The sequence below is a fragment of the Hordeum vulgare genome, chromosome 4H (genome assembly GCF_904849725.1).
Source record: "Hordeum vulgare subsp. vulgare chromosome 4H, MorexV3_pseudomolecules_assembly, whole genome shotgun sequence".
NCBI classification, from domain to species: Eukaryota; Viridiplantae; Streptophyta; class Magnoliopsida; order Poales; family Poaceae; genus Hordeum; species Hordeum vulgare.
Window position 1 is genome coordinate 123570355 of NC_058521.1, and position 20371 is coordinate 123590725.

Here is a 20371-nt window from a genome sequence, read left to right on the forward strand (position 1 = left end):
TGCGACGGCGACGACAACGATGATGGCACGCGGAAATAGAGAGGGGCAAGGAGGGGAGGGGCGGCGTACCTCGAGGGAGAAAGGCCACGCGACGGGGATGGCATGAGGTCAAGGAAGACGAAGCAGACGCCTGGTAACAACGGCAACGGCGAGGACGGTGGAGGGTGAGCAGGGACGGGTGGCGGTGGTGACATAGGATCTGGGGGAGAGGGGGAGAGGCAGGATTGGAGGGAGAGTTCGAGTTAGGGAAATTTTGGAGTCGATTAAGTAAACATAGTAGTAGTGCTGGATTGGAACCAGCGCTACTGCTAACTTAGCGGTAGTGCTCGTTCTAATCCAGCGCTAGTGCTAAATGACCTAGGACATATAGCAGTAGCGCTAGGTTAGAACCAGCGCTAGTGCTAACTTAGCAGTAGCACTGGTACCAATCCAGCGCTACTGCTAACTTTATTTTCTTTATTAATTTATTTTTATTATTTCTCTTTATTATTTACTTTTTAATATTTTTCTTTTCTTTTTATTATTTTCCTTTCTTTTTCTTTTGTATTGCTTTCTCCCTTTTGTTTTTTGTTGTTGTTTTTCTCCGGACGGCCTCACACGCATGAAGTCGACGACGAGAACGTCTCCCTCCCACACTATGCGAATATTGCCGGAACCATGTGTTGTTTCATACACAAAATACATACATATATATAAATGATTGTTTCTCAGCTGCGTCAAAGACGTTTCACATTAAGCTTCTTTCCTTTCTTGTTCGTTGTCTTGATTCTTCTTTTCCGGCACCATGGAGTATGAACTTTCTTAGGTAATGTAGTCTTGATTCGTCTTTTCACGTATGCTTCATCGTCATCGTCATGTTCCCTCATCAGGTTGTCGTATTGGTCGTAGTCTTCCTCATTGGCGACTCCATCCATTCCGACGATGTTCCGTTTGCCTCTCCTCACAACAGCACGGCTGGGATTGGTCAGGTCGGTTATGAAGAAGCATTGTGTCACGTGCTTAGTGTGTATCCATGGCTCAGTTCTGGCGATGACGTTAGTGTTCACGGTAGCTCTCTTTGCATCGGTTATAGTCATGGTAGTGAAATACTTGTTTTCTCTTACGACGGCCTTAGCCCACCTAACACGGAACATCGTCGCATCATGCCTTCCAGCGTATTTAAGCTCCCACATCTCTTCGACCCTTCCATAGAATCTTTCAGTTGTGTCGTTGGAGTCGGTCACACATTCAATCTTCACCCCTGAGTTCTGGTAATCACTAACCACTATCCATGGCTTTGGCCTCCGTGTAGAACGTGTACCCGTTGATATCGTATGCCTCATAGGACACGAGTTTGGGCGCGGGGCCATGTGCTAAGACGTGTATGGGAAACCCGTCTGCACTGCCCTCTTCTGGGGGATTAGCACATACCTGCTCCTTGAACCAACGCAAGAAAGTGGTGTTGTGCTCTATAGTAACTTCGTCGTCCGTCTTGCGCATCCCCTTATCACGGTACTTCTTTGCGACAATTTCTTTGTTCAGTGTCACATAATCATCTCCCACATCTAGATGTTGTAAAACTACTAAGTTAGCCCTTTCAAAGTCGTCTCGTCGATCCGAGTAGTCCACGCGCAATTCCCTCCTGTCGTTGTTGTGACCTTCTCCTCCGAGCCACCCATGGTGCTTGTTGACGAGAAAACCAATAACGTGGTATTCTTTGCCTATATAATTCTCGCAAAAGGATATCACTCTTGGGTCAGATACCCCTGGACGATGCTCCCTCGGGATGGGACATGTTATGAACGAATGCTTTGATAACCCCATTCATCCTCTCGAACAGCATCATGCTATGAAGGAATGTCGGCCCGAGGTCGATGATGTTGTCCATGATGTGGACACACAGATACACCATGACATCAAAGAACGCAGGCGGGAAGTACATCTCAAGCTCACATAGTATGACAACGATCTCTTCATGTACTCTTCGGAGCTGCTTCACACTGATGGACTTTCGAGAGATAACATCGAAGAAGTTGCACAGACCAGTAAGCGTCTCACGGACGTCCTTGTCCATTATCCCTCTAATGGCAACTGGGAGTATCTGCGTCGTCATCATGTGACAGTCATGAGACTTCATCCTGCTGAACCTTTTCTTCTTGTTGTCTAGAAATCTGCTTATCTTCCCACAGCAACCGGGACTGACTTTGACTCCTGTAAGGCACTTGATGAATTGATCGATCTCCTTCAGACTTATGGTGGAGCAAGAAGGGGGCAACAATTGTCCTCCTTCTTGTTGACTTTTCTTCCCCTTGGCCCGCCGCCGTCTCCGTCTCCATCTCCTCCGCCGACTTTTTACGGGACATGTGGAGATCCCCCTGATCTCCAAATCTTCCAAGTCTTTCCTTGCCTTCGGCCCATCCTTGTTCTTCTCCGGCATGTTCATCAGTGTGCCAAGCAAGATCTCGAGGACATTCTTCGTTATATGCATTTGATCAAGGCAATGAGGCGTGTCATGATTGGTCCAGTACTCCAAGTCCCAGAAAACAGACCTCGTTTTCCATACCTTCAGCAGCGGCCATCTCTTCGTCTCGTCCCATGTTGTTATTCCCTGCCATGTGGACGTCGTCATCATCATCTTCACTTATCCACCGAGTATAGCCATCCATGAAACCATTTATCAGCAAGTGGGCCTTCAAACTTCCATGATCAAAAGGGTCCAAAATTACTCCTTCTTTGCATCTCGTACACGGACATCTAATCCCAAGTCTGTTAATTTGCATACATGTACATCACCGCGGATTGCAAGTATCGCTCCACCTTCCTTCCACTCACCTTCATGACTGCACGGTATAACAAGCAAAAGGGTGATAAACAAAATGCATGCATGCATGCATCAAAGTCGATCATATAAAAATTTGGCATGACCTTGCCTAAAAATAGTACATATCAAGTTTGCTCGAAATTCGCCAAAACGGAAATAAATCGACATTTCGGCAAAACATAAGCAACTCACGGGGCATGTCACTCATACAAACCCCTTCATATCGCAAACACACATATTCCCATTATTGAAATGCACAACTTTTTACTCACCTATATCCCGAGAGAGATTGTGCACGGCGAAACAAATAGCTAAATCTAATTGTTGTGAGGAAAGATGACTCTAGCTAACTAGTGGAGAGGGAGAGAGATGATCTAGCTAGATCTATATGTATGGAAGGAGGGAAAGCCAAATAAATGTGGAACATAGAGTTGGAAGAGGTCATTTATGGAGGAGAATTAGGGTGGAGGGGGCATTAATGGGGAGAGAAGAGAGGTAGATGGAAGAAAGAAGAAGGGCAACAATGGTAGAGAAGTAAATAAGAGAAAGGAGAGGAGAAAGGAGGGGAGAGGGCAAAGGGGGGAGGAAGGGGGAGACGGGGTGTGTGGGTTAAAATCTGCCATGATCCACGCATAGCAATAGTGCTGCTTTCCAACGAGCGCTACTGCTATTGGTCTTAGTAGTAGCGCTTTTCTAGGGCAGTGCTACTACTAAGTGGGCCCCAATAGCCATAGTGTTGGTTCATGCCAAGCGCTACTGCTATTATGCTTAGCAGTAGCACTTTTTACAAGAGTGTGCTGCTACTACTGCTACCGTCGGTGGGCTCGTTTGGTCCCGTTTACCAATAGAACTTTTTCAATTCCAGCGCTATAGCTAAGTCTTTAGCAGTAGCGCTTGGGTAAGCCACCGCTACTGCTAAATAGCAGCAGCGTGTGTTATAATCCAGCGCTACTAAGAGGGTCCTACCTATAAGGTTTTTTCTATTGGTGGATGAAAAATGTGTTGTGCGGAACTAGGTGAATGAAAGTTGCATGCGGCCTCGGAGGGGGTGGGGGTAGGGACGGCATGAATGACGTATGAAAAAATAGGTGATCTAAAGCATGCCTTTGTCCCCCGCAAAAAAAGTACGACTCGGTCAACACGACAACAAACATTTGGGTGATTCCAAGCCCATCTTATGTTCAAGTGAACAAAACATGTGTATTAGTGAGACAAACTAGTTAGAAAGATTGTATGTAAGTTTTAGCGTAAATTCATAAACATTTTTTACGGATGAACAGAAACACTTTTTACTTTAATAGTTATAAGTAGGTATAGATATAATATTGATTTCTGAAATATACCATATAAAGAAAAGTACTCCGCATATTAGCTTTAACCAAAGTCAAACTTTACAGAGTTTGATCAAATTTCTAGAAAACAATATAAAGATTTATAGTAACATATTTATACGATGTGAAAATATATGCGATGATGAATTCAATAGTATTGATTTGATGGTCTATATGTTATTATATTTTTGTTCAAACTTGTTGAAAGTACATAAAGTTTGACTTTAGACGAACTTTATATGTGGAGTAAATAAAAACTAGAGGGGTTATTACTAAGGGTGCAACCTAAACATAATTTTAGAAATAATTAACGTGCAGGATAATAGCATATTTGAAAACTATATGTTATTTTTGAGGGATTTAAATATATAACTTGTTTAATTTGGAGTTAGGGTTTGAAAGATGTGCTTTGTAAAAGCATTCGAATATGTCAAGAAAAATGAAAGGTTAAAAAATAGAGTAGCTGGGCTGAAACATTGGGCAGCCCATCAACTAAGCCACGCTTAAGCAAGGCAATTTTATCCTACGTACAGAAAAAAAAGGAAGGAGAGGGTTTCAAACCAGGGTCTCTAGCATGCAGCAGTGAAGCGCAATTCAATGCGCTAATTGCATGTTTGTGACAAAAGAAGGGCTTGCTTTAAGGCTAGTCACAGTGAGAATAACTTGAACTTATAACATGCATATGTCAATAGTTTATGTTACTATCTTTATAGTGGGTAGTGTCATAGATGTGATAACATTTATTATTGTAGATTCATTTATATTGAAAAGTGCTATGTGATGATAGTAACACATTGTGTTACCCTATTTGCTTCTCTCTCCTCGTTAATTACTCGTCACATCATATTTTTCTTATGTGACACGTACTTCTTACGTTTCTTTTTAGCTTGCATATAAAATTTGATCAAATTCAGACTTCATAAGCTTTGACTAGCTTCATAAGACAAAATATCAACATTCACAATATAAAATCAATATTACTAGATGCATGATCATATTAATTTTTATAACATATAGCTTTAATATTGTAGGTGTTGATATATTTTGATATAAATTTGTTCAACTTTGCATCGCTTGACTTTTACTAAATTTTATATCCAGAGTAAAAAGAAAAGGAGGAAGTATGTTACTACATATACATATGTTACTCCCGCTATGACCAGCCGAAATAACCTATAGCCGATGGCGATTTTGACGAGAAAAACGGATCTTTTTGTTCATTTATCAATGACATAGTGGGTAATCTATACCTAATAATAAAGAGGCTATTGCTTCCGTCGGAAAACCCACCGCGGCATTTTTATAAAAAGCCCCTGTAATTATTGTTATTCAACCCGCGTTCCATCATTTATTATCTGGAACGCAAAAGGAAAAAATGATTCGCTGTAAAAATTATAACCGTACGCACCGCCTTCTTCCGTCGACCCTGAGCCACCCTGGCCTATGCCCAGCCGCCGCCACACCAGTCGCCGCTGCGGCCGACCTCAACGGCCACCGCTGCCGATCTCAACCCACCCGCCTCCGCGGCCGTACCTCTCCCCGCTCACTGCCCCCGTTGCGGCGCTCGAGCGCATCGCGTCGACCCTGGTCCACCCTGACCTGTGCCCAGGTCGCTGCCACACCACTCGCCGCCGCGGCCGACCTCAACCACCACTGTTGTCGATCTCAACATACCCGCCTCCGCGGCCGTACCTCTGCCCGCTTGCTGCCCCCGTTTCGGCGCTCGAGCACAACTTCTGGATCAAATCAATGCGACAGCTACAGTGACTGGGGATGATGCGTCTGCTCGATGCAGAATGGCGACGGCGCGCGGATAAGGCGCGGCGGAGCGAAGCCTCCACGGCTCACACGGAGAACTCCGAGGTTATGGCGCGGCAACGACGACTCCTTATGGCCAGATAGAGGCGCCTAACCATTGTTACCCTCATTGTATCCCCTCCTCCGGCAGGAACTCATCATCTAGTGAGATCCCCTCCCCATGCCTCCAACCGTGTGCCAAGCACCGGCAAGAAATTTTGTTTTGTGTGAATTTGTTTGCTGATGAATGAATGTATTGAATGTAAGATTGTATTGTTGTAGAGACAGAGAATGGAACACCACCTTCAGTTTTGCATCTGATCCCACATTCTCTACCCCATGAGTGAAATAAGATAACATTCCATTGATCAATTCACGTAGCCTCTTTGTTTTGCTTTGCTTGTCCCGCTCAATTTCTCATCATGATAGAATTAACAATGGACGGGTTGATTTCTCAACAAAATAGGATAGAACTGACTACATTAGTTAGTTAGATTATTATTTTAATAAATCAAAATGATTATAAAAAGATTAAAAATGTGTGGTATTTTTTCTCCCGTTGCAACGCACGGGCCCTTTTGCTAGTTATTGATAACTCCGGGGCCCAACTTAATAACGGGTGGGCAGAACACTAATTACTTTATTAATAGAGATTGTCTACCGCAAAAAAAAAAGATATGCAAGAGATAAACGTCCACATGTCTCGCAGCTTATTTTCTGAAATTACATAGCACAACAGTAAAATAGCGTACGTGTATATTAGTACATTCTTCCGCTTCCTCCTAGCAGATATCGTTAAGGAACCATAACAACCGGCGTTGCTTCTCAAGCTGCCTTGTAAGCTTGGCACGGCCTGATGTAAACACCAATGGCATCAAGGAGCCAGCCGGAACGTCCCCAGAAGCCTACGATGCATCCATTCGCGTCCTGGATGGAGAAAGGGGTGCCGGTCTCTTTGCCATACGGCCCATATGTTCTCCCCTTGTCTGTACGGAACGTGAGCGAGGTAACAACCACTGCCCGAACATAGCTGCGATGCCCATAAGTCCCCTCGAGTGCGATGAGCTGCTCATCCGATGCAAAGTTGATATGTTCGTAGGGCTAAAAAGAAGGTCTCTGTTAGAAGAGTCTATACAGAAAGGTTCGCACTTCTCAGAAATCAATCAAAAACATCTATGCTAGCCGATGCACGTACCGTTAAACGAACTCTATCTTGGTCACCGCCTTCTGCTCGGTCCAGCGTCTGCTCCACCACGGCCTCGTCGGAGTCGGAGCTTTGGTAGAAGGAATGGATGGCGTCGGTGTACTGCAGGGTGATACTGCGCACGCGAGGGGCGCTCACGCCGCGGCCGCGGCGCATGTAGAAAGCTTTCCCGCCGGATCCTCCCCATGGCCCGACCTTGATCACTCCTCTTCCTCCGGGCCTCTTCTCGTCCGTGATCTCGTCGGAGAAGTTGCTGTGCCTTGACCACGGTCTCGCTCCTGCTCTTGTGTGGACGCCATCTCTGGCCCTGCTGTTTACTTGCGAGTAGGAGTAGTTAGTAACCACCATGGGCTGCAGCGCCGACTCGCGCTCCGCGGCGGCCGCCCCGTTGGCTCGTGATGAGACGCTGGACTGGGATGATGGCAGTACTGCTGTTCCGTCACCTGCACCGGCGAGAGCCCTGCGTGATCGTCCATCCCTGTGATTACCACCCAAGAGCTCCTGAAATCACCATGGATATAAATTGCTTCCATCAGCCTGTGTCTGTGTGAAGTCCAAACCCAAGCGAGATGGTTAGGTAAATCTATGTGTCGATATATGTTTTTTTTAAGATATGTCGATATGTGAATACACGATTACCTTTGCGAAGTCCTCGGCGAGGCCTCTGAAGCTGACGCTGACGCGAAGGGTCCTGTCCGGTGGCGTCTGCTTAGTCGTCGTGGATCTGTCCAGTGTTCGGCCGAGCGCGGCGCCGGCGATGATGGCGCAGGTGTAGACGGACACGGTGGCGATGAGGATGAGGAGAACAGTGGCTCCGTTGAACCGCGCCATTGCTAGCTAGCTAGCTCGGCCTTGAATGGGCGATGCAGAGATCGGTCAGCTAGGTGCCCCAGCACTCGTGATGGACCAGCTGGGTATAATATGTGAGATATATACACGGACACCGGCAGCCGGTCGCCGGCCATGCATATCGCTTATACTCCCTCCGTCCGGAAATACTTGTCATAGGAATAAATGTATCTAAATGTATTTTAGTTCTAGATACATTCATTTTTATCAATTTATGCAACAAGTAATTCCGGACGGAAGTAATTTGTCGCTGTCGGGGTGTATCTATCAATCTGCCGGTTCGGCCACGACGTTCATCCAGATATCAACACAAAGAATAGGGATGCAGGCGGACGCCGGATGCATGTTGCTCTGTCAGTATTAGGCTGAGGAGAATACTATAGTATTGTACTTTGGGTTCAGTATAGCAAATTCCGATGGATATGTACAGTGACATGGTCTTCATCTTGTATGTTTCCGTGTTTTGTCAACAAGTTCCCTTTCACCTAGCTTGTTTAATCTGAGGTTAAGGTTCCCTTTGAAATTGTAGGTGCTTTCAAAAATTATTATTATTTATGAACCAACTTGACCAGTAAAGCAAACCAATATGTTGTTGGATGGTTAGAGGGACAGTGTTATCTTTAGTCCATCATGATTCAAGTCCTAATACTTGCTTTATTTTAGAATTTATTTTAAAATTTCCGACGATGTGCATTCAGTGAAAGTAGATGTTTTTGTCGACGATGAGTGACTTCGTAAATCTCAAGATAATATAACGACTCAATCTTTCAAAGATGTTCATAGAAAAAAAAATGTATATGTATGCATTTATAAAGATGAGTGTATGCACGTATATACGAACATTTGTGTTTGTATTGTATTAAAAAAACTTGACCGGACGCAAAAGGGCTCGAGAAACTGATATGACATCAACTACGAGGATATATTTACAGTGTGTGTGGCTGACACTATAAGACTAATATAATGTCATTGGCAGTTTCTAAGGGTTGTAATCAGTTGCGATTTTATGCATTAGCTGATCCTATGACTTTTTTATTACCTCTTAATTTTATTCATGGAAAAGTAGTGGATGTGTCCATTCGGTAAATTTTAAAAAAATGAAATAAAATTCAGAAAATTTCTGGAACTTCATGGATGTGACTGAGCAAATGTTTTAGGATCTTGCAGAGCTTGGTCACCAAAAACATCAAATTATCTCCATACAAAATGAAATACAGTACAAATGATGCTTTGCACCTAAATTTTATGCTCACATGTTTCAGCACAAACTTATTTTTTTGTACAGAGCTCCTTGGATGTCATGTGACCCCAAATTTTACATGCACCTAAAATATTTGGTCATAATTGTTGAAATTTGGAGATGGGCTTTAGGCCCATTAGAGAATTTCAGAAAAATCTCCAAGGGCCCATGTAGGTGGTGGCATGACAAGGTGGTGCGAGTTTAGTCCCACCCCGCTAGTGGAGGAGAGTTTGGACCCCTTTATAAGGGTCTCTCTTCCACATGCTATTGGAAAGTGAGAAGAGAAGGTGCCCTCGCGCACTCCTCCTCCGCCTCGCCCCGACGCGACGCGGGTTGCGGGAATGAGCCGAGCCGAGCTCATACCTACGCGCTTATTTTTGCCGGTCAGGAACGGACAAGGAACGATCCGAGACGTCGGATCGTGGCTGTTACCGACTCGGACGTGGGCTTGGCCCACGTCTCTCCACCCAGCCGCCTTTATAAGCACGCGATCGCCTACCCTAGAGTCGCACTATGTTGATAAGATTTTGAGTCGCTTTGGATATTCAGACTGCAAAATTTGTCAAACACCATATGATCCTAGTGTGCTTATTCGAAAGTTTAAAGGCACAGCTATAGATCAATTGAGATTCTCTCAAATTATCGGTTCACTTATGTACCTAGCTAGCGCAACGAGGCCTGACATCGCGTTTGCTGTGAGCAAACTTAGCCGGTTTGTTGCAAACCCGGGCGATGTTCATTGGCGTGCTATTGAAAGAATTATGCGCTACTTGAAAGGTACTGTCAACCACGGGCTTCACTATACGGGATTCCTATCGGTACTTGAAGGGTATAGTGATGCGAATTGGATCTCTGATGCTGATGAGATGAAGGCCACTACTGGGTATATGTTTACTCTTGGGGGTGGTGCTGTTTCCTGGAAGTCTTGCAAGCAAACGATCTTAACAAGATCGACAATGGAAGCGGAATTAACAGCATTAGACACATCTGGTGTCGAAGCATAATTTCTTCGAGATCTTTTGATGGACTTACCTGTGGTTGAGAAGCCGGTTCCGGCTATCCTTATGAACTGCAGAGGAGAGACACTTGGCACCACTAGAACTCATACATTCTGATCTTTGTGAGATGAATGGTGTGTTGACTAAAGGTGGAAAGAAATACTTCATGACATTGATAGATGATTCCACTAGATTTTGCTATGTGTATCTGTTAAATACTAAAGATGAGGCTCTACACTACTTTAAAATCTATAAGGCAGAAGTTGAGAATCAACTTGAAAAGAAAATTAAACGAGTCCGGTCTGATCGTGGTGGAGAGTACTTCTCAAACGAATTTGATTCATTTTGTGCGGAACATGGCATTATTCATGAGAGGACGCCTCCCTATTCACCCCAGTCAAACGGGGTTGCCGAGCGCAAAAAACCGTACTCTAACTGATTTGGTTAACGCCATGTTAGATACATCGGGTTTATCCAAGGCATGGTGGGGGGAGGCTATATTGACCGTGTGTCATGTCCTGAATAAAGTTCCTACAAAAGATAATGAGGTCACTCCCTACAAGGAGTGGTCGAAGAGAAGGACGACACTCTCGTACTTACGTACTTGGGGCTGCTTGGCGAAAGTCAATGTACGGATTCCCAAGAAGCGTAAGCTTGGACCAAAGACTGTGGATTGCGTTAATTTGGGATACGCTAAGAATAGCGTAGGCTATAGATTTCTAGTAGTGAAATCTGAGGTACCTGACGTGAAGGTCGGTACAATAATGGAGTCGAGGGATGCTACATTCTTTGAGGATATATTTCCCATGAGAGATATGCAAAGCACTTCTAGACAGGAATCTGAGATAACTCCTGAGCCTGCCATTCCTATGGAATATTATGAACAAACACATGATGAAAATCCTGAGGAGGATGACGAGGAAGCCCGTGGTAGGGGCAAGAGACAAAGGACTGCAAAGACCTTTGGTGATGATTTCTTCGTATACCTCGTGGATGATAATCCCACTTCTATTTCAGAAGCGTATGCTTCTCCAGATGCTGATTACTGGAAAGCTGCGGTCCGTAGCGAGATGGATTCCATCATGGCTAACGGGACATGGGAAATCACTGATCGTCCCTATGGTTGCAAACCATTGGGATGCAAGTGGGTGTTCAAAAAGAAGCTTAGGCCCGATGGTACGATTGAAAAGTACAAGGCTAGGCTTGTGGCCAAGGGCTATGCCCAGAAAGAAGAGGAAGATTTCTTTGATACTTATTCACCTGTGGCTAGACTGACCACCATTAGAGTACTACTCTCATTGGCGGCCTCTCATGGTCTTCTCGTTCATCAAATGGACGTTAAGACGGCTTTCCTGAATGGAGAGCTAAATGAGGAAATCTATATGCAACAGCCAGATGGCTTTGTGATAGAAGGTCAGGAAGGAAAGGTGTGTAAGTTGCTGAAATCTTTATATGGTCTGAGACAAGCACCTAAGCAATGGCATGAGAAGTTTAATACAACTCTGACATCTGTTGGCTTCGTTGTTAATGAAGCTGACAAATGTGTATACTATCGCCATGGTGGGGGCGAAGGAGTTATATTGTGTTTGTATGTTGATGACATACTGATATTTGGAACCAACCTGAAAGTAATTGAGGAGGTTAAGTCTTTTCTGTCTCAAAACTTTGAGATGAAGGACCTTGGGGTGGCTGATGTTATCTTGAACATCAAGCTGTTGAGAGATGATGAGGGTGGGATTACACTTCTGCAATCCCACTATGTTGATAAGATTTTGAGTCGCTTTGGATATTCAGACTGCAAAATTTGTCAAACACCATATGATCCTAGTGTGCTTATTCGAAAGTTTAAAGGCACAGCTATAGATCAATTGAGATTCTCTCAAATTATCGGTTCACTTATGTACCTAGCTAGCGCAACGAGGCCTGACATCGCGTTTGCTGTGAGCAAACTTAGCCGGTTTGTTGCAAACCCGGGCGATGTTCATTGGCGTGCTATTGAAAGAATTATGCGCTACTTGAAAGGTACTGTCAACCACGGGCTTCACTATACGGGATTCCTATCGGTACTTGAAGGGTATAGTGATGCGAATTGGATCTCTGATGCTGATGAGATGAAGGCCACTACTGGGTATATGTTTACTCTTGGGGGTGGTGCTGTTTCCTGGAAGTCTTGCAAGCAAACGATCTTAACAAGATCGACAATGGAAGCGGAATTAACAGCATTAGACACATCTGGTGTCGAAGCATAATTTCTTCGAGATCTTTTGATGGACTTACCTGTGGTTGAGAAGCCGGTTCCGGCTATCCTTATGAACTGCAGAGGAGAGACACTTGGCACCACTAGAACTCATACATTCTGATCTTTGTGAGATGAATGGTGTGTTGACTAAAGGTGGAAAGAAATACTTCATGACATTGATAGATGATTCCACTAGATTTTGCTATGTGTATCTGTTAAATACTAAAGATGAGGCTCTACACTACTTTAAAATCTATAAGGCAGAAGTTGAGAATCAACTTGAAAAGAAAATTAAACGAGTCCGGTCTGATCGTGGTGGAGAGTACTTCTCAAACGAATTTGATTCATTTTGTGCGGAACATGGCATTATTCATGAGAGGACGCCTCCCTATTCACCCCAGTCAAACGGGGTTGCCGAGCGCAAAAAACCGTACTCTAACTGATTTGGTTAACGCCATGTTAGATACATCGGGTTTATCCAAGGCATGGTGGGGGGAGGCTATATTGACCGTGTGTCATGTCCTGAATAAAGTTCCTACAAAAGATAATGAGGTCACTCCCTACGAGGAGTGGTCGAAGAGAAGGACGACACTCTCGTACTTACGTACTTGGGGCTGCTTGGCGAAAGTCAATGTACCGATTCCCAAGAAGCGTAAGCTTGGACCAAAGACTGTGGATTGCGTTAATTTGGGATACGCTAAGAATAGCGTAGGCTATAGATTTCTAGTAGTGAAATCTGAGGTACCTGACGTGAAGGTCGGTACAATAATGGAGTCGAGGGATGCTACATTCTTTGAGGATATATTTCCCATGAGAGATATGCAAAGCACTTCTAGACAGGAATCTGAGATAACTCCTGAGCCTGCCATTCCTATGGAATATTATGAACAAACACATGATGAAAATCCTGAGGAGGATGACGAGGAAGCCCGTGGTAGGGGCAAGAGACAAAGGACTGCAAAGACCTTTGGTGATGATTTCTTCGTATACCTCGTGGATGATAATCCCACTTCTATTTCAGAAGCGTATGCTTCTCCAGATGCTGATTACTGGAAAGCTGCGGTCCGTAGCGAGATGGATTCCATCATGGCTAACGGGACATGGGAAATCACTGATCGTCCCTATGGTTGCAAACCATTGGGATGCAAGTGGGTGTTCAAAAAGAATCTTAGGCCCGATGGTACGATTGAAAAGTACAAGGCTAGGCTTGTGGCCAAGGGCTATGCCCAGAAAGAAGAGGAAGATTTCTTTGATACTTATTCACCTGTGGCTAGACTGACCACCATTAAAGTACTACTCTCATTGGCGGCCTCTCATGGTCTTCTCGTTCATCAAATGGACGTTAAGACGGCTTTCCTGAATGGAGAGCTAAATGAGGAAATCTATATGCAACAGCCAGATGGCTTTGTGATAGAAGGTCAGGAAGGAAAGGTGTGTAAGTTGCTGAAATCTTTATATGGTCTGAGACAAGCACCTAAGCAATGGCATGAGAAGTTTAATACAACTCTGACATCTGTTGGCTTCGTTGTTAATGAAGCTGACAAATGTGTATACTATCGCCATGGTGGGGGCGAAGGAGTTATATTGTGTTTGTATGTTGATGACATACTGATATTTGGAACCAACCTGAAAGTAATTGAGGAGGTTAAGTCTTTTCTGTCTCAAAACTTTGAGATGAAGGACCTTGGGGTGGCTGATGTTATCTTGAACATCAAGCTGTTGAGAGATGATGAGGGTGGGATTACACTTCTGCAATCCCACTATGTTGATAAGATTTTGAGTCGCTTTGGATATTCAGACTGCAAAATTTGTCAAACACCATATGATCCTAGTGTGCTTATTAGAAAGTTTAAAGGCACAGCTATAGATCAATTGAGATTCTCTCAAATTATCGGTTCACTTATGTACCTAGCTAGCGCAACGAGGCCTGACATCGCGTTTGTTGTGAGCAAACTTAGCCGGTTTGTTGCAAACCCGGGCGATGTTCATTGGCGTGCTGTTGAAAGAATTATGCCCTACTTGAAAGGTACTGTCAACCACGGGCTTCACTATACGGGATTCCCATCGGTACTTGAAGGGTATAGTGATGCGAATTGGATCTCTGATGCTGATGAGATGAAGGCCACTACTGGGTATATGTTTACTCTTGGGGGTGGTGCTGTTTCCTGGAAGTCTTGCAAGCAACGATCTTAACAAGATCGACAATGGAAGCGGAATTAACAGCATTAGACACATCTGGTGTCGAAGCAGAATTTCTTCGAGATCTTTTGATGGACTTACCTGTGGTTGAGAAGCCGGTTCCGGCTATCCTTATGAACTGCGATAATCAGACGGTTATTGTTAAAGTGAAGAGTTCAAAGGACAATATGAAGTCCAACAAACATATAAGAATGAGATTGAAGTCTGTCAGACGGTTGAGAAACTCCGGAGTGATAGCGTTGGATTATATCCAAACGGCTAAGAATCTGGCAGATCCCTTTACTAAAGGGCTATCACGTGTTGTGATAGATAGTGCATCGAGGGAGATGGGTATGAGACCCACATGAGTTGCCATGGTAGTAACCCAAGCTATATGATCTGAGATCCCGTGAAGTAGGACCTGGGAAAACAAGCCAGTGGTGAACTGAGGAGAGTAACTTTACTAACCCACTCCGTTGGAGATGCAATACTCTCAGATACTGTATGGTAGGATGACTACTGTCTTAATGTGTTCTAAAGCTTATATATAAGCAAGATGCTGTCCTACAGAGCGATCTTTGGAGGAACACACCTATATGAGCTTGACTGCTGGTCACAGTCTATGAGGTTTGGGTGATCTCTAGTAAACTGATGAATAGGCATGGAGTGTGACTAATATGCTCCACCCGAGGGGTCACCTTCGGCAGTCTAGTACTAGTAAGACTTGTGGTGAAGCTCTTTTACGCCAAGCTGACAATTCAAGGCATTGTCCATTGTTCAGTTGTAAAGGAGTGTAGCTACTTGTTCTACGTGAAGCTCAACCTTAATAGGTCTTCACTGAAATGCTGGTATATTAAAACAGTGATTGGAACAAGGGAACACGATGTGCCCTTGAGATCTGGTGGGGGATTGTTGAAATTTGGAGATGGGCTTTAGGCCCATTAGAGAATTTCAGAAAAATATCCAAGGGCCCATGTAGGTGGTGGCATGACAAGGTGGTGGGAGTTTAGTCCCACCCCGCTAGTGGAGGAGAGTTTGGACCCCTTTATAAGGGTCTCTCTTCCACATGCTATTGGAGAGTGAGAAGAGAAGGTGCCCTCGCGCACTCCTCCTCCGCCGCCCGCCTCGCCATGCCTCGTCACGACGCGCCGCGGGTTGCGGGAATGAGCCGAGCCGAGCTCATACCTACGCGCTTATTTTTGCCGGTCAGGAACGGAGAATACGTAACGGACAAGGAACGATCCGAGACGTCGGATCGTGGCTGTTACCGACTCGGACGTGGGCTTGGCCCACGTCTCTCCACCCAGCCGCCTTTATAAGCACGCGATCGCCTACCCTAGCCGTCACGAAAATCAGATCACATCTGCCTCACGCCTTCGTTCCTTGACTGCTGCTGCCGCCGGCGACTCCGTCCCGTTTACCGCGTACACGGTCGACGGGAGAGCAGGCCTCCGAAACCTCGCCTCTCCGGTTCCTGTACGGGAGAGGGGCGATTAGGTTTTTGGGGAGCGATCACGCGACTGCTCGCCTCCGTCCGTCTGCTTCGTCTACGTCCGCGTCGCCCTCGTCATCGCCATGTCTTCACCAAGCGAAGCTGATCGTCTCCGCGAGGAAGCCGAGAAGAAGACGGCAGAGGATACTGCCGCCGCCTCCGCTGCTGCTACGGCCAACTGGCCGATTGGAGGGTATGACTCGTTTATCCTCATGTTCGTATTTATCCTAGCAGTACTACTTGTTTGCATAGATGTATCCACTATATGCGTAGTATGTGCTAGGTTAGCTCAAGATCAGTATGTCATTAGTCTAGTCAATGCCATGCTAGTTATTATTTTGTGGATTAATGTACTCGGAAAATTGCCTATTTACTCAACAATAATCACATCCACAAAGTTTCAAAAAAAAATTGGAAATGTTTTGCTAAGCTTTTGATCATGGGTGCACCGGGGATGCAAAGTCCATGAGTGCACAAAACCACACTCTTCAGTTCATATTTGTGCAGAAAAATAGGATAATTTACATAGTGTAGCAGACTTGACCCCATTGCATTTTGTTGGTGGCTCCACCATTGGTTGAAATCATTGCAAGTTGGACGTGCAGAACATGTTTTTTCATGATTCCCTCGAAGAGAAATGTATCATATTTATTCTTATGTTGTTGGTCCTTGTTACGTTATCACAAGACTAGGTTTGCGTTGAAAGACTCATTTATTCATGTAGTTAAGGCTAGCACTACTACACTAATATTTTCATTGGCGGCTTGTAAGGGTTGTTACTGTTGCCAGCTTGTAAGAGTTGTAAACATAAAGATCTCTGGATGCATGTCACTCTATCAGTCTCATGCTTAGGAGGGGATGCTAGTATTATACCATAGGTTCAATATAGCAAACTCCGATGACAAGGTCTTGGATTGTATCATTATGTCGTGTATGTCTTTTGTCAATTACTCGTGTTTGCTTGCCTATGTTCCCTTTCACCTAGCATGTTTAATCCAAGGTTAAGGTTCTCTTTGACATTGTAGTTGCTTTCTAAAATTAATTTTCTATATGAAGCAACTTGACCTATGGTAAAAGGGTTCGAACAAGGATATAAAATGTATAAGAGGATACATTTATGTGAGTGAAGGCTAGCACCATTAGACTAATTTTTGCTTTGGCAGTTTTCGAGGGTTGTAATCAGTGGTGATTCTATGTGTTAGTTGGGGGTGGGGGTGCTGAACTATTGGAGTTTAATGTTCATTTCTCTAAAAAAATAACTAACAACTATATAAGAAACAGGTATCTCCATCATGTTCTCCATGTCCCATCTGAGACATGTGTCCGTGATATTTCGCACTCTAAGATGTGTTTCTATGCTACTCTTCCCCGGTACTATGCATCCTTCCCGCAACAGAATGACCATGTTCATAATTGCTATATATGTTGGGTACTTGTAGTGTGAGAAGCTAAGAAACTACTTGTAGTTGTGGGATGATGGTAACTATAACATGCACATGTGTTGGTAACTACATAATAAGCATGTTGGTAACTATGGCACGGGCGTGCGCTACCTTGCGAGAAAAATAGGAGGACTCCCAAACCCACTCAAGGAGCAGATTCGTTACAACCGAACAAGGTGCAAACAAAGAAGATAATATGGTAACTAAGTCTTGTGTTGATGGTGTCAGATGTGATATTTGTCAGGATGCGGTCTGCAAAACCTTGGGAAGAGCGGTGGCTCAGGCTCGGCTCATAAGTGACAAGACAAGACAACTCCAAAGCCCCGTTCCCGAGAGGCCCATGCCCTCGTGCCTATGCGTGACTTCTGACCAACTCTCACTCCTCGCGGGTGCTCGTTGGTGCCTAGTGTCATCGCCGCACTTGTCTCGATTTGGCAACTCCCCTTTGCTCTTCACATGCCCCGAACTCGAAAACATAGTTTAGAACAACATCATCGATCACGTGTTGTCCTTGATGCTACCCGTGAGCTTCTCCTCCATCATCTATGTGGCTATAGGGCACACCAACTATTCGATCGACAAAGGACCCAGAGAGGACATATGGGCATCGTCGGAGCAATGTCAGGGCCAACCTAGGTCTTGGCTTGCCCGGCGCTAGAGAAAGGCAAGTTATAACTAGGCCCAACCTACACCATCTTGCAAGCACACATAAAACACAACATGCAACAATTGATGGTTAAAAAATTCACGAATTTTAGAAAGTTTGTGAATTTGAAAATGTTCATGAATTCTAAAAAAGTTTTAGAGATTTAAAATAATCATGAATTTGATTATATTTTTCCAAACAACAATAGTAGTAAGATAATTCACAACTAAAGGAACCTGGAGTGAACCTCGTGAACATTTTAAAGAATTAATAATATTCTTATAATTCCCAAACATTTTTAAAGCATATTAATTTTTGGTTAAATTCATGAATAATTTTAAAATCCATGAGCATTTGTTTGCAAATCGTATGGACGTTTAAAAATTCATAAACACTTTTAAAAAAGTTCTACAAGACGGGTGTGCTCTACCTTGCACGCGGAATAGGAGGACTCCTCATTCCACTAGAGGATCAAATTCATTATAAACGAACAAGGCCGAAACTGGAAAGGCGATACGACAACTAAGCCTTGGGATGATGACGTCCCATGTGATCTTTGCCAAGATGCTATCTACAAAACTCTTGAAAAGTGATGGCTCAGACTCGCCCCAAGAGTTACAATACAGCCCAAAGCCTACTTCCCTAGAGGCATCCATCCTCATCTTACCTCCTATGTGTTGGGGAACGTCGCACGGGAAACAAAAATTTTCCTACGTGCACGAAGACCTATCATGGTGATGTCCATCTACGAGAGGGGATGAGTGATCTACGTACCCTTGTAGACCGTACAGCAGAAGCGTTAGAGAACGCGGTTGATGTAGTGGAACGTCCTCACGTCCCTCGATCCGCCCCGCGAACAATCCCGCGATCAGTCCCACGATCTAGTACCGAACGGACGGCACCTCCGCGTTCAGCACACGTACAGCTCGACGATCATCTCGGCCTTCTTGATCCAGCAAGAGAGACGGAGAGGTAGAAGAGTTCTCCGGCAGTGTGACGGCGCTCCGGAGGTTGGTGATGACCTTGTCTCAGCAGGGCTCCGCCCGAGCTCCGCAGAAACGCGATCTAGAGGAAAAACTGTGGAGGTATGTGGTCGGGCTGTCGTGGAAAAGTCGTCTCAAATCAGCCCTAAAACCTCCGTATATATAGGTGGGAGGGAGGGGACCTTGCCTTGGGGCTCAAGGAGCCCCAAGGGGGTCGGCCGAGTCCAAGGGGGGAGGACTCCCCCCCAAACCGAGTTGGACTTGGTTTGGTGGGAGGGAGTCCCCCTTCCTTCCCACCTCCTCCTTTTTTTTCTTTCTCTTTGATTTTTATCTCTATGGCGCATAGGGCACTTGTGGGCTGTCTCACCAGCCCACTAAGGGCTGGTGTGCCTCCCTCAAGGCCTATGGGCTTCCCCGGGGTGGGTTGCCCCCCCCCCCCCGGTGAACACCCGGAACCCATTCGTCATTCCCGGTACATTCCCGGTAACTCCGAAAACCTTCCGGTAATCAAATGAGGTCATCCTATATATCTGTTGGGGAACGTCGCATGGGAAACAAAAAATTTCCTACGCGCACGAAGACCTATCATGGTGATGTCCATCTACGAGAGGGGATGAGTGATCTACGTACCCTTGTAGACCGTACAGCAGAAGCGTTAGTGAACGCGGTTGATGTAGGGGAACGTCCTCACGTCCCTCGATCCGCCCCGCGAACTATCCCGCGATCAGTCCCACGATCTAGTACCGAACGGACGGCACCTCCGCGTTCAGCACACGTACAGCTCGACGATGATCTCGGCCTTCTTGATCCAGCAAGAGAGACGGAGAGGTAGAAGAGTTCTCCGGCAGCGTGACGGCGCTCCAGAGGTTGGTGATGGCCTTGTCTCAGCAGGGCTCCGCCCGAGCTCCGCAGAAACGCGATCTAGAGGAAAAACCGTGGAGGTATGTGGTCGGGTTGCCGTGGAAAATTCGTCTCAAATCAGCCCTAAAACCCCACTATATATAGGAGGAGGAGGGGGAGACTTGCCTTGGGGTCTATGGACTCCTAAGGGAGTCGGCCGAGCCAAGGGGGAAGGTCTCCCCCTCCCAAACCGAAATCCACTTGGTTTGGAAGGTGGAGTCCTTCTTCCCTTTCCCACCTCCTTCTTTTTTTTCCTTTCCTCTTTGATTTTC

At 45.2% G+C, this 20371-nt stretch overlaps 1 protein-coding gene across 1 annotated transcript; it reads right to left on the minus strand.

Moving 5' to 3' along the window:
• Positions 1 to 6616: 6616 nt before the first annotated feature.
• LOC123446234 (jacalin-related lectin 3-like) lies at positions 6617 to 8018 on the minus strand. The gene is made up of 3 exons (XM_045122908.1): positions 7772 to 8018; positions 7124 to 7633; positions 6617 to 7029 (listed from the first exon to the last, which is right to left on the minus strand). Exons 1-3 carry the CDS (start codon positions 7961 to 7963, stop codon positions 6754 to 6756), a joined length of 978 nt encoding a protein of 325 aa, XP_044978843.1. The 5' UTR covers positions 7964 to 8018; the 3' UTR covers positions 6617 to 6753.
• Between the last annotated feature and the right edge of the window lie 12353 nt (positions 8019 to 20371).